Source organism: Cynara cardunculus (assembly GCF_001531365.2).
Source record: "Cynara cardunculus var. scolymus isolate 2C chromosome LG 2, CcrdV1, whole genome shotgun sequence".
NCBI classification, from domain to species: domain Eukaryota; kingdom Viridiplantae; phylum Streptophyta; class Magnoliopsida; order Asterales; family Asteraceae; genus Cynara; species Cynara cardunculus.
The window spans coordinates 7004652-7017598 of record NC_037529.1 but is presented as its reverse complement, the minus strand read 5'-3'; the positions used below and the strand labels follow the sequence as shown (position 1 = coordinate 7017598).

The following is a 12947-nucleotide window of genomic DNA, read 5'->3' as shown; positions in this document are numbered from 1 at the left end:
AAGTATTCTGTTAGAACTCAATGATTATTCTAATTATATTTTAGATTTTTTATATTTAAAATTAGATGTTTATCATGTATTTGATTGTATTTATCTGCATTTAGTTACACAAATTCAGATATGGGATGAAATCGGATAGAGATGAAATCTGGTTTAAAAGTTTTTAAGAGTTTTAAGAGTTTTAGCCAAATGCTTTATAATATAGTATAGATAATGGCATAATAAATAATTAAGCTATGTATAAAAACAAGGCTGGCTTCTGCATGTATAGAAGTGTTGTTGGAGTTGGTAACTAGTGATGGTTGATGGATGTTTCATGGTATCATCCAAAATCAAAGGAGACATCTCTTTATAAGTCTTTGTTTGATGTGGTGTTTGATTCCTAATTACTCTGCCACTCGTGAAACCTTGCCTCATATCCACAATGCCACATCGTACCTTGTCCCCCTCTTTATTTTATATATATATATATATATTACAAGAATACCCTTTTCCTGTAGTTTCATATATGATATTACATTTTATCAAATATGATATATATGTGATACTAAATCACAGACTTTTGGTGCGACCTAGGTTGTCGGGGACCTAGATTGTTAGGTACGTCGTTCGTATACTACCGAGTCCCCTTAAGTGTATTATCACATGTGATGAGAGAGTTGTCACATTTTCCTAAAATGAAAGAATTTTTGTTTGAACTTTCACCTAAATGATGAAGGTGTTCTCCTTATCACATTGTCACACAAAAAAAAAAAAACGATCAAGTCATATATGATCACGGAACACAGTCAACACAAGAGTGAGCAGAGGACTTGACCCGCAACCTTAACTTATGGCCAAACTCACGTTAATTACACAAGGTATTCTCGTATAAACTCACTTTAATAGTAATTTAGAATTTAAAAAGGTCAAGTGATGAACTTTTCTATTGACTTTAACGGTCATAAAATTTGAAAATTTAAATCAAGCTATATGTGGTTTTAAATTAAAAAAACCAGATTAATTTTTTTTGTAATAATAATAATTAATAAATATGTAATATATATATATATATATTTATATATATATATATATATATACACTTCAATTTTGGTCCACATGGTTTTCTAAAATTCTTGGTTTTGGTTCCTATAGTTCATTTAATACAAAATTGTCATCGTAGTTTGCATTTTTGTCCAGTATTAGTTCCTCCTACTAAGTACTAACAACCGTTAAAAGAATCAGTTAATTAAGGTTATTTTCGATTTTTCCCCATTTTCTTCCATATTACTATAAAACTTTTTGAGTTTTGACTTCTGATATTTTTGTTTTATCACGTGTGTATGTATACACACACACACATATAAACACAGATACAACCATCTACGACAACATTAATTAGGTAACACTAGTACTGAAAGTTGTCGCTCCAAAAGCAATGAGTTTTGCAACAAAAGCGAAACGAATCGACCTTGACCCTTGTTATTTTTAGGTCATATCTAGTATTCAGAGTTTGCCTCGATTTGGTATCACTCTCTCTGCCTGAACCGAAATAATGGCTTACCCCTAGATGTTCAGTCAATGTTGTGCCTTAACACATTTTGGGGAAAACCAGCTAAAGGAAGGGCCTTTCCCTCTGGGGTTAGGAAGTTCCTTTCTAGAGAACCCCTTTCTCAGCGATGAACCCTTCTCCCTCCATCTCCAACGTACTTTCCTGCATCAACCCCCATTTCTACCTCTTTCCTCAAGCTACATAAAAAGAACTAAGGTAGAGCATCCATAATGGTCAAGTCTTTAAAAGACTTGATCTATTTGTCACATCAAATTTCCAATATAAAAAAACCATCTTCAGATACTTACTCCAATGGTGAAGTATTTTAAAAGTTTTTTTTGTATTTTTTATTAATTTTAAATACACATTGAAGTTTACTCTATACTTTAAAATTGTTTATTTTTTTCCCTTTACTTTTGTTTCCCGTCAAAGAAAAAAAAGAGTAAATTACATTTTTCATCCATATGGTTTACAAAAAATTAGTTCTTGTCCCTGAGTTCACTAATTACATCCTAGCCCTTGTGGTTTGCATTTCATCTTGGTTTAGGTCCACAAGTCTAACGATTGTTTAAAGGGACCGTTAAGTGGGGTCACGTATCCCTCATGTGGAGGGCATTTCAGCCATTTTCCAGTAATGATTTTGTTCTTCCTCTTCATATGAACATCTTGTTCATTCAAAAAATGAAGATGAACTTCAAGCATATGAAATTTTGTTCTATATCATTACGTCCATAAAATCAAAACAAAATCTTGTTCTACATTATTAAGTCCCTCAAAATCAAATTATACACTAAGTTCCACAACCAAATCCATCTCCCAAACCAAAGAAATCAAGAACAATGAAAAAATTAATTGCCCAGGAAAAAAAAACTCACAAATTGGGTTTCAAGTGTTGCCCCTAAATAGAGAACAACAAGAAGAAAACATACCTTAAAAAGAAAAGTAAAACAGCAAAAACTCTAAAAAAAAGAAAAACGTCAAGAACCTAAAAATAAGAAGATGAAGGTTGAAGCAAAACATCAAGAACGTTGAAGCAGAACGAAGTTGAAGATCTTGAAGTGAAACCTAGATGGAGGTCGACGACCATCATTGTTGGTGTCGAGAGGGATTAAGAGAGGCAAGGTGCCGCCATGAGCGGTGACACAGGGTAGTAGACTTCAGAATTTTGGGGTTACAGTGTTTTTAAGTTTAGGGTTTATTTTCATTAGTTTTGTTTTATTTTATTCTATATTATATTTAATGTTTGTACTCGAGCAATTCATACTTGCAAATTATAAAAATTTATAAAACAAAATATAAAATAATCGAAATGCCACTCACTTGAGAGACATGTTGTAACTAAGGGCTATTAAAATGGGTTTGAACATTTTTCCACACAGCAACATACAACTTTGTGTTGGTAAATGGTCAGACCAAACCCTATATCCAGACCAGACTCTTACCTGATTAAATTTATTTAATTTGTGTTGATAGATAACCCATAAATCCATGTTTCAGGTAAGAAAGCTAAAAGACTGATATTATATGTGTACCCCTAAAAGATTAAAATCTGATCAAATCCGGCATCAAAAAATATAAAAAAGAAAAGCTTGATGTTGATGTGGGAGTAAAAGAAACTATCAGGGGGTTCATTTAAGCATCTCTAAACCCTCCAAAAAAATTCTTTAATCAAAACCCAAAATTTTCAAAAAGAATTACATTCAATTCTAACAGCTTCCCTACTTTTAGAGATTTTAAAATTGATTACATTATTAAAATATTCTAAACATTTAATTTCAAGGTTTCCTTATTGGTGTGAATATAATAAAAGTATAATTCTTTTTCATTATGATCATTTTTGAAGAATTCTCCAAATTTGGAGAATTTTACAACATTTTTTTCTACTTTCTCCATTTTGGAGAAAATTTTGAAAAATCTGTTGGAGCAAAATTTTGTCCGAAATCTACATTTTGAAAAATCTATTAAAAATGATCTTGGTAAATAAAATAAAATATCTCCAACATATTTTCCAAAATTTAGAAAATTGAGATTTTGAGCAGGTCTTTTTTTGCTCCCGGAGATTCTTTAAGACATTTCTCCAAAGTGGAGAAAATAAAAAAGAGTGAAATTCTTTAAATTTGAAAACAACTCTTCAAAATTATTACCGTAAAAGAAAAACATATTTTGTTATATTTCAACCAATAAAAAACTTTGAACTTATATATCTCGCAAGAAAAATAGTATTTTATTAAATATATAAGTTTTTTTTATTAACCTGGATGTCCAACCCGCTATGCAAGTCGACTAATCTCAGAACGACCATCTGTTTTGCAGATAGCCCGTAGTCACCGCATTTGAACTTATGTGGCCACAAGAGGATTTTTATTTCTTCTTGGATTTGAACCTAGGACCTCATACTACTTTTGACCTTTAAAGTCAAACTCAAACTAATCAGACACCACTCTTATAAGATATTTGAATAACATAGGAAATGTTAATCTTTAAATTAAATATGTTGGAGTTAATGTAATTTCATTTTTGGACAATCCATCGGATGCTCGGTTAGAAGATGGTCAAGCTAGAGATGATTCTAGTGAAGCGTAGAGACGCATATAATAATATATGTTCAACACAAAGGCCCACAAAAAGTGCCAGAATCCTCCAATGAGATCTCGCTATTTTTCCTATTCACCACTCCAGAACCATCTTCCCTCACCTATAAATACCATCATCTTCCTCCCCTCCCACCACCACATCTAATTGTTCTACACCTATCAAGCTTATTCTCATCGAAAATGTCCATCATTCCAACCTTCTTTGGTGGCCGTCGAACCAACGTCTTTGATCCCTTCGCCTTCGACATATGGGACCCTTTCGATCACATCCTCAACATTCCATCTGGGTCCCGCGAAACCTCAGCTTTCGTGAATGCCCAGATTGATTGGAAGGAGACCCCAGAAGCTCATGTATTCAAGGCTGATCTTCCAGGGGTGAAGAAAGAAGAGGTGAAGGTGGAGTTGCAAGAAGGTAGGATTTTAGAGATCAGTGGAGAGAGGAGCAGGGAGAAAGAGGAGAAGAATGGCAAGTGGCACCGCTTGGAGAGGAGCTCTGGCAAGTTTCTCAGGCGGTTCAGGTTGCCGGATAATGCAAAGGTTGACCAGGTCAATGCTAGGATGGAGAACGGGGTGCTGACAGTGACCGTGCCTAAGCAGGAGGTCAAGAAGCCGGAGGTGAAGACTATTCATATCTCTAACTAGTGCCCCCTTATCCTATTTGGAATAAAAGAAAATGTGTGACCATGTGTCGATGTGCAACATGCAACTCCATGCAAATCTGTTTGCGAAATTATATATGTAACTTGTTTGTCAAGTAATAATAAAAATTGTGTGCCCATTCATGCTTTACTTTCTAGAAACTTATTAATTTAGTCATATAGGACTATATTTAATTATTCAAGAACAGAATTTAACTAAAAGTGATGCTAGATTATAAATGTTACCTTCAAACTTGATGCACATGTTGCCTGGTCTTTCATCCTCGTACTTGCATCTTCAGAAGCCTGCAAATCTCTTACTTCCATCAGATATCAAACAAAATTTAAATACACAGCTAAACACGTGAAAACCATTAACGGAAACATTCATTCTACAAGTAAATAAGAATTCCACACATGCCATAGCCAAAGGTGTTGGCTTACTTACATGAACTGCACAGAAGACTGAAAATTTCATCTGCATCCAGAACTGTGTTAATGACAAGGTTTGGACAAATGGATAGATATACCAGGTAACAAAGAAAGCCATGAAGATTACAACAATGTGCACTGATACAGTGAAAATGGTTTTACGGTGGTAAATTCTCTCTTTCATCAAACTAACATAACAAGCTAGAAGATACCAACGCTCGGTAAGGACCCGTTTATAACAATAACCTTTAGTTGTGACTTCTGTAGAATCTATTATATCCTCGAATGGTTTAATTAATTAATTCTTTTACAAGTGGTTGCTAAGGAAGCATGATGTTGGCACTTTGCAGTCACTTGAGGGATTTAGTAAGATGTTTATGTGCGGTATCAAAAGCTGCCCATGAGATTAATGTGTTCCACAAAGATACCATGTTTGTTGCAAGGATGAAGCTCGTTTAGTAATATGCAGCAGTGCTACCCTCTGGCTTCAATGAACTCCTTCAGATTCTGCCAAATTCCTTTGTCATAAGGATTTTTAAACCTCGTCACTGTTACCGCCTCCCCTGAATGGTCAAAGATTATTCAGGTCACATACAGCACTGATAACAATACTCATGTTGCAAAAAGAAAAAGATGAGATACATTTTATGTCAAAGTCAAAATCTATTGTTTTTGAAATTCAAAACCATATGGATTTTCTCACATGATTAGCAACATATCTCTATTTGTATTAATCACTATAAAGTTAATGTAGTCATCAATTTCCATGAGGTATCGTTTGGTATGCAGGATTGGTTTTGAGTGATATGGATTTCATGGAAGGATTTGGATTTGGAAGGATTTGGAATGTTTGGTGTGTTTGGTTTGTAGGATTTGGAATGGAATTGAATTCCATTATTTATTTTTTATAAATAATAATAAAAATAATTATATTACCTTTTCATTAATTGATTATTACAAAATAAATGTTTTTAACATATTTTAAACCATTATTACATATAAATCCTACGAAATCCCATGAAATACCTACCCCATGGGATTTCAAAATCCTATGTTCGTAGGATTTCAAAATCCTATGTTTGTGGGATTTCAAATCCACGAAATCCTTCAACCCAAACATGGGATTGGAATGGAATTCAATTCCGAATCCCTCCAAATCCAATCCAATCCAATCCTGCAAACTAGACGGACCCTCAGAGCTTAAGGAACTGGTATCACTTTTGAAGCTGATCAGCTCAAAGTCAAAAGTGTCAATTTTCTTAGTCCAAGATCCATGGAGGCACATGATTAAAATGTACCTGGCTCAGGCTGGATAATATGCTGGAACTCCGGATATTTCTTCCAGTGTATCTGTAAAAGCACAGTTCATACAGCGTTACAGTTTTGGTGTGTGTTATTAAGATGAGAACAACACCCTAGCCTATCAACGTGGCAACCAGATACAATATGAACTTAATCTTAAAAGCTTTAAGAAGAAAAGTACAGTAATCATAAAAGTTGAAAAAGATAATATAAAAAGAAAGAGTTACATATATAATAGTAAAACCAGATCCAGAGAACAGTAAATGTTGTTCAAGTTTTTTTAAACGACAAGATTGTTGGATATGGAGTCTATTTTGTTAAATTGGCTACATCAGAAATTTGGATGACAGTTCTCTGTCCTATAATAGAATCCAATCTAACTTCTGAAATGCACAAGTGAATAACATGTAAATGTTGCATCTCCAACTTTTTCCTTTCCTGCAAGTTACCATGTGTGTGCAGATGAATGACGATCTGTTACATATATAATAGTAAAACCAGATCCAGAGAACAGTAAATGTTGTTCAAGTTTTGTTAAAACGACAAGATTGTTGGATATGGAGTCTATTTTGTTTAAATGGCTACATCAGAAATTTGGATGACAGTTCTCTGTCCTATAATGGAACCCAATCTTACTTCTGAAATGCACAAGTGAATAACATGTAAATGTTGCATCTCCAACTTTTTTCTTTCCTGCAAGTTACTATGTGTGTGCAGATGAATGACGATCCTAACAGATACATGGATACAAAGAATATAGAACTTACCCATTCATCTGTTCTGATATTGAAACACACACAATATATGTGCCATGCCAGAAATACCGCCTAATAGTTCCACAAAAAACAAGGTGAGATAATAAACATCTTAAACGAGTATGGTATATCTACAGGAATAGAATGCAATGGAATCACAGTTGGCTAACAGGTATGCACCTGCCATAACACTTGCAGAAGGGAGAATATCATCGTGCTAGTAGCTAATGTTTCAGTCCAACCAACCTGCTGGATACAAGATCTAAAACATTACAAGCTTGCTCCAAACAAGAATGATTTGCAATTGACAAGATTCAAGGTGGTGCTAAGATACATTGACATACCTTCCCCCCACTCGTATCCAGTGTTCGGGATGTTGTTGCAACTGGAATTTAAGATGAAGATGGATGAGCATGTTTGAAAGATGGTCTCTCAACCTAAGCAGTTATGCATATAGCAGATCCGCAATAGGAAAAAGAATCACAGGTTAAAGCAAACAGGATGTCCACCACCTGCTGAAAAGTGTCTTCATGGAAGCATAGATAAATATATAAGCAAATTAACCACCAAAAAAAGATGCAGGATAGGGTACTTGTCTATGGTAATCATAGTCATCCATAGAATGGTCCTAGGTATTAATAGACCACTAGAGAAAGATGCAGGATAATGTATATGTCTATGGTAATTATAGTCATCCATAGAATGATGCTAAGTATTCAAGCCATGGTGTCACACAGCAAACTGATTCCATCACTTGTTTAGATCTCAGTAGATATTGGGAGTCAAACATTTTGTACTCTCAATTGGTCATGTAGTAATGCAAGCATGTCTCAGAGTTTCTCAGTTATTTTTTTAACTTCTAATTGCGATCTTCTTGGATCTTTAGCCAAGGTTAATTTCATTTTTCTCTTCATGTTGCAAGTTATGGGAGATTGCTTCATTATGCTGGTTAATTTACTTCATTGGCAATAATGCTATTGTCAAGAGGCTTCACATTACTTCTGTAGTTTATGATGGTCGCTGGTGTTACACGCCTATCATTGAGTAACTGTATGCATGCGGTAAACTATCTCATCTAGTGTTCATGGATCATGAATCAGTATGTAAGTGATTTATACAGCCAAGTCACTTCGGTTTTTATTGATATTAGTAAAATAATTTGCTTGGTGAAAATATATACTTGAATGTCCGAAGTTCAGGCTAGTGTCTTGTTCCATAACATAAGATAACTTTGCTCATATTTTATTAGATGTGATTGTATTTGATAACAGCTTCAATCTCACAATGATGATGAAAATGTCATATGTGCATGCTTTGAGAATTGTGGAAAATTATGATGAAGCTTACTCTGAGATGCACCCACGATGTAACAAGCCTCAATTATTATAAATCCGGCTAGGAGAACCATGAAAAGTAGATGATTGTTTTGACCTGCACTAAAAGACTACCAACTTCAGCTCCAGTAAGCGATGTTGCTGCATGCAAAGCCCAAGAGTAAAATCCAACTACTTAAAGCTGGTCCTAACGACACAACCAAGACAACTGAAAGTAGTTTGTTGAAGTTGTTACCTATACAATTCCCGAAAGCAGGACAATGGTGGTCAAATCCCTTAACATGCGCATCACAGTGCTTACAATATCTTACCCTTTGGAGTAAAAGTGAACACTGTTATCGATAAATATCAAGTACTTCAGCATCTGTAATTTCATACTATCTCAACCACAAAAAAAAATGCAGTCTGTGTGTCATTTAAAGAAAGAGAGTGAAGACATTCCAGAGTTGGTAAATGGAATACCATGGTTGCTCCAAGTTGGTAAAGTTGGTAAATGGAATACCATGGTTGCTCCAAGTTGGGAAGAAAGGTTAGCTCAAGTAAAGTTGGTCTTTAATTATACATAATAAAATGGAAAAGAAAAACCCAGAATACTTGTTAAGTTTTGAATTTCTTATAATGATATTTAGTTGCACGTAAAAAATACCATAATAGTTGTTGCAAGGGAATCACAATATATTAGCTATTCTATTCAAGGTATATTAGTAATGCATGTAACCAAGTATAGACACCAAGGGAAAACAGTTTCCTAGATCATAGTAGACATGGCTACCCAATATGCAGATCAATCAGGACAGAGGTTTTAAATGTTGAAGTCTCTCAAGAATAAAATGCCTGGAAGGCTAGATGGTAAAACGAGTATGATGGTAAGTGTTTGCTAGGAAGTAAATAATAACCTTGTCAAGTGGGCATCCCTCATACAGGTCGGAAGTTGGGGGCCCCATTCCCTGCATGAATAAACAAGATTGTCATGCATATTCTGCAATTTTAACAGGAACAACTTTAATGATAGTAACCTCCAGATAAGTTTCACTGTTGGAGAGAGGACCAGGTTTTTCGTGACAAGGATGTTCACAATTAACAAAACCAGGATCACCTGACAGGATTCTGAAAGAAATCTCCTCATTAGAATAAATGAAAAGATAAATTACATATATCAAACGAAATCCTGCTTTACAAGAACAAATATTAACACACAGACCTGTGTAGACCGAATAGGAGCATAATAAGCTCTGCATGGACAACCATATCCAATAAAGATGAGACGACTGTAAAACAGAGAATTAGTTTGCTTATTTGGAATAAATGCAAGATAACCACAAAAGATATATAGTGAAATTAATGAGGTCATAAATAAAGAGAACACAAGAAATGTCAATTCTAAGTATGGTATATAAGATTCAACTTATGGGAGACTGATTAGAGTCAAAAGCCCTAATAATTTATAAATCATATGGTGGTTATGGTCTTCAACTGTCAGCCTTTTGAACTTGCTTGTCCATATCTTTAAAACTTGGCCATTTTCTTCGAGTGCTCTCATATTGTTGTGTCAAAGAATTTGAAGAAGTTCTGAATATCGCTCAAAAAAATTAAGTAAAACTGTCTGGAGGGTATCCTACCATATATATAGATTACAACAACTTTCCACTTAAATAGACGACATATCGCTATCAGAGACGACTAAAGAGTAACAACGTTTACTTGGAAAAAAGGCAGAGTGACATATTATTACATTCTGAACATATTCCATGGTTTCAGTGGAGGGATCCATCAGGACTATCACTTTACTCAATCAGGAGACTTCTACCGGCTAAAGACTGGAGAGTGAACAAGTTACAGCACCAGAGGCAGCCATGCTCCAATGAACTATAAATTACTTCTCTTTGGAAACTCTTTTGTATTCCCTTTCAACTTCTATGATTTAACCCTCTTAGCACAAGCTTTGTGCTGTCATCTAATATTACGAGTTGCTTAACACAAAATGACCAACAATTATAAAATTTATGCAGAATATGTTTATAAGCACAGATAGCTTAACATGTAAGTGATGTGGTTGGTATTTAATTGCATCTGATAGTGTAGTAAGTACATTAAGTCAAACATTTAGTACTAGGATTTACATGCTTGCAAACATTTAGGAAGCAAAATAAGTTCCAATTTTAACAAATGACATCCACGCTTCCAATGATAGAATCACGGGGCTACGTTTTGAAGTTGAAACATGAAAGTAATTTTATTAATAATATGAACCATATCAGAAGATGAAAGCCCAAAAAGGCAAATTACAAGTTACAACTTCTAAACGCTGACTCCCATGCCACCGCCTGATAATAAATTCCTTTCAAGGATATCGGCTTTGGACTAAAACACAACCATCAAAGAGGTAATTACCATGCATTTTATGTTGTAGAAAGTGATTTCTTCGAAATACATGTGAGAAAGACCAATGATTCCATAATTACGGTCATATTGAAGTCTCACTATCTGAGCATCAAAAACAAAGATGCAAGACAGATAAGATCAAAGCAACTAGATACTTACTCAATTGAGATAGAGAATATCTTTACTTTTATCAGTCTTATTATTATTCCATATACTTCACAATTCCAAACTTAAACTGATACATTCTCTCTATGTCATTGCAATTGCTCCTTTACTGCGTTAAACTTCATGATGCATATCAAAATCACCCATAAAAAGTTCCACTTCTAATGTCTCCTTCTTCAGAGATCAGGAACATCTAATCCTCCTCCGTCTGATAATGAGAGTTCACATGTTGATATTGTAAATTCAAACCCAAGTATTTTTTCAAATTATAAAATGAAAAATTGTTTTTAGCTTTTTAGCTCCAAAAAACTTATATTTCATACTTCTTTTTTCATTGTATTTAGTAGCTATCTTCTCTAGAACCAATTTGGTAATCAATTTTGAAGTTAAAAAATGGACACACTCAAAAGACAAACACGATCAGGAGCAGCAGCATGTAACAATAACAGACAAGTGAAATCAAGAGGCTACCTTGTCGAATTACAACGACATACACACACCAAATAAACAATAGATTGGCAAACACGAAGGCTGGAGCTGAACCATACAGTCCAAATAACCTCTTGCATCTTCTCCCTAATCCCGCGATCCCTAGCAATACCATCACTGAACAAACTAAAAATCAGAAATCGAAAACAATAACCACCACCACAGTCCATATATACATAAAATACATAGATGTAGATAGATAACCTGACAGAAAAAGAAGTATGATGATATTGTAGGAGAAGAAGAAGGAAGATACTAGGTAGAGGGCAAACTGAGCAAAGCAGACACAAACGAAGGATACCGTGGCCCGACCCATTAACCTCCATGGATCCCTGCGTTTTCTTCGACGCTCGACATCTTCCATTTACAGGCGCCAAATATCACAGCAACTTATCGATTTGTATGATTCACTTGCGAATCAGAAGCTTAAGTTGAAATTTGCGAGCGGCAACACGTTGAAAATGTCGGGTCGGGTTGAAATATGGCCCAGTTTACAAGCCCAATAAACATCTCTGTTAAAGGACCAATAAGTGATGATAGAAAAGATTTGTGAATTTCAAATATAAATCATATAAAATTTACAAATCAATCATAACCGTCTACGTAGTCTAAGAATATATGGTTTTACAAAAACAAATACTACAATACTCCATTTGATGATGTTCTAAGACACTCCCCTAACGGTAAAAAGGTTGAAATCCATAAATGAGATGTTGGGTTTGAATCATAAGGGATTGTTTGGTTACCTTTTAATAGTTCCATTAAGGGACAATTTCTGAATCGTTAAGAGATGAATCTTGGTTGACAAAAAAAATTCGCCTCTTAATGGTTCTAAAACGTTCTGAATAATTTTGTATCATAGGCACCCTTTAACTATTTAGCGTCCTAATTTTATTGTAAACAATTACGAAACAGTTATATTTCATTTTATACTATATCATGATAGCCTTTTAATCATTTTGATCAATTAATCATTCTGCACCAAATCATTCAGCAACTGCCAACACAGCCCTACTTGTGTTTTGCGATCTGGAACTCCATAAGTGGCACCGTAGCATTGGCTTTCCCTCAAACCGTAAATATAGACATAGTTATGTTGTTTAGATCATTTATATATATTTAAAAATTATTTTCTGAACCTTCAAATCGTGCACTTATAATAAGCTACATGTTGAAAAAAAAATAAAGCGATTCAAATATAGGTTTGTTTTTTTGTTTTCTATGGTTTGTTAAAAATTTATGTTTTTTTGTCTTTGTGGTTTGTTAAAAAAATTTATTTTTATTTTTGTAGTTTCAAAATTTATTACCTTTTTCGTTCTCATGAT

The 12947-nt window shown here is 34.3% G+C and overlaps 2 protein-coding genes across 3 annotated transcripts; one reads left to right on the top strand and one right to left on the bottom strand.

Annotated features, from left to right (window-relative positions):
- The first annotated feature begins 4244 nt into the window (after positions 1 to 4244).
- On the top strand, positions 4245 to 4911 carry LOC112506463 (17.8 kDa class I heat shock protein-like). The gene has a single exon (XM_025110521.1). It carries the CDS (start codon positions 4306 to 4308, stop codon positions 4765 to 4767), a length of 462 nt encoding a protein of 153 aa, XP_024966289.1. The 5' UTR covers positions 4245 to 4305; the 3' UTR covers positions 4768 to 4911.
- Positions 4912 to 5293: 382 nt separating this feature from the next.
- On the bottom strand, positions 5294 to 11995 carry LOC112507691 (probable palmitoyltransferase ZDHHC12). 2 transcript variants are annotated; one of them, XM_025112357.1, is made up of 12 exons: positions 11827 to 11995; positions 11605 to 11739; positions 9788 to 9854; positions 9603 to 9693; positions 9483 to 9533; positions 8822 to 8918; positions 8600 to 8683; positions 7597 to 7637; positions 7433 to 7501; positions 7265 to 7324; positions 6494 to 6545; positions 5294 to 5758 (listed from the first exon to the last, which is right to left on the bottom strand). In XM_025112357.1, exons 1-12 carry the CDS (start codon positions 11984 to 11986, stop codon positions 5670 to 5672), a joined length of 996 nt encoding a protein of 331 aa, XP_024968125.1. In that variant the 5' UTR covers positions 11987 to 11995; the 3' UTR covers positions 5294 to 5669. The 2 variants fall into 2 exon arrangements, with proteins under 2 accessions (XP_024968125.1, XP_024968126.1); XM_025112358.1 differs by having other exon boundaries at positions 7433 to 7498.
- Positions 11996 to 12947: the final 952 nt, after the last annotated feature.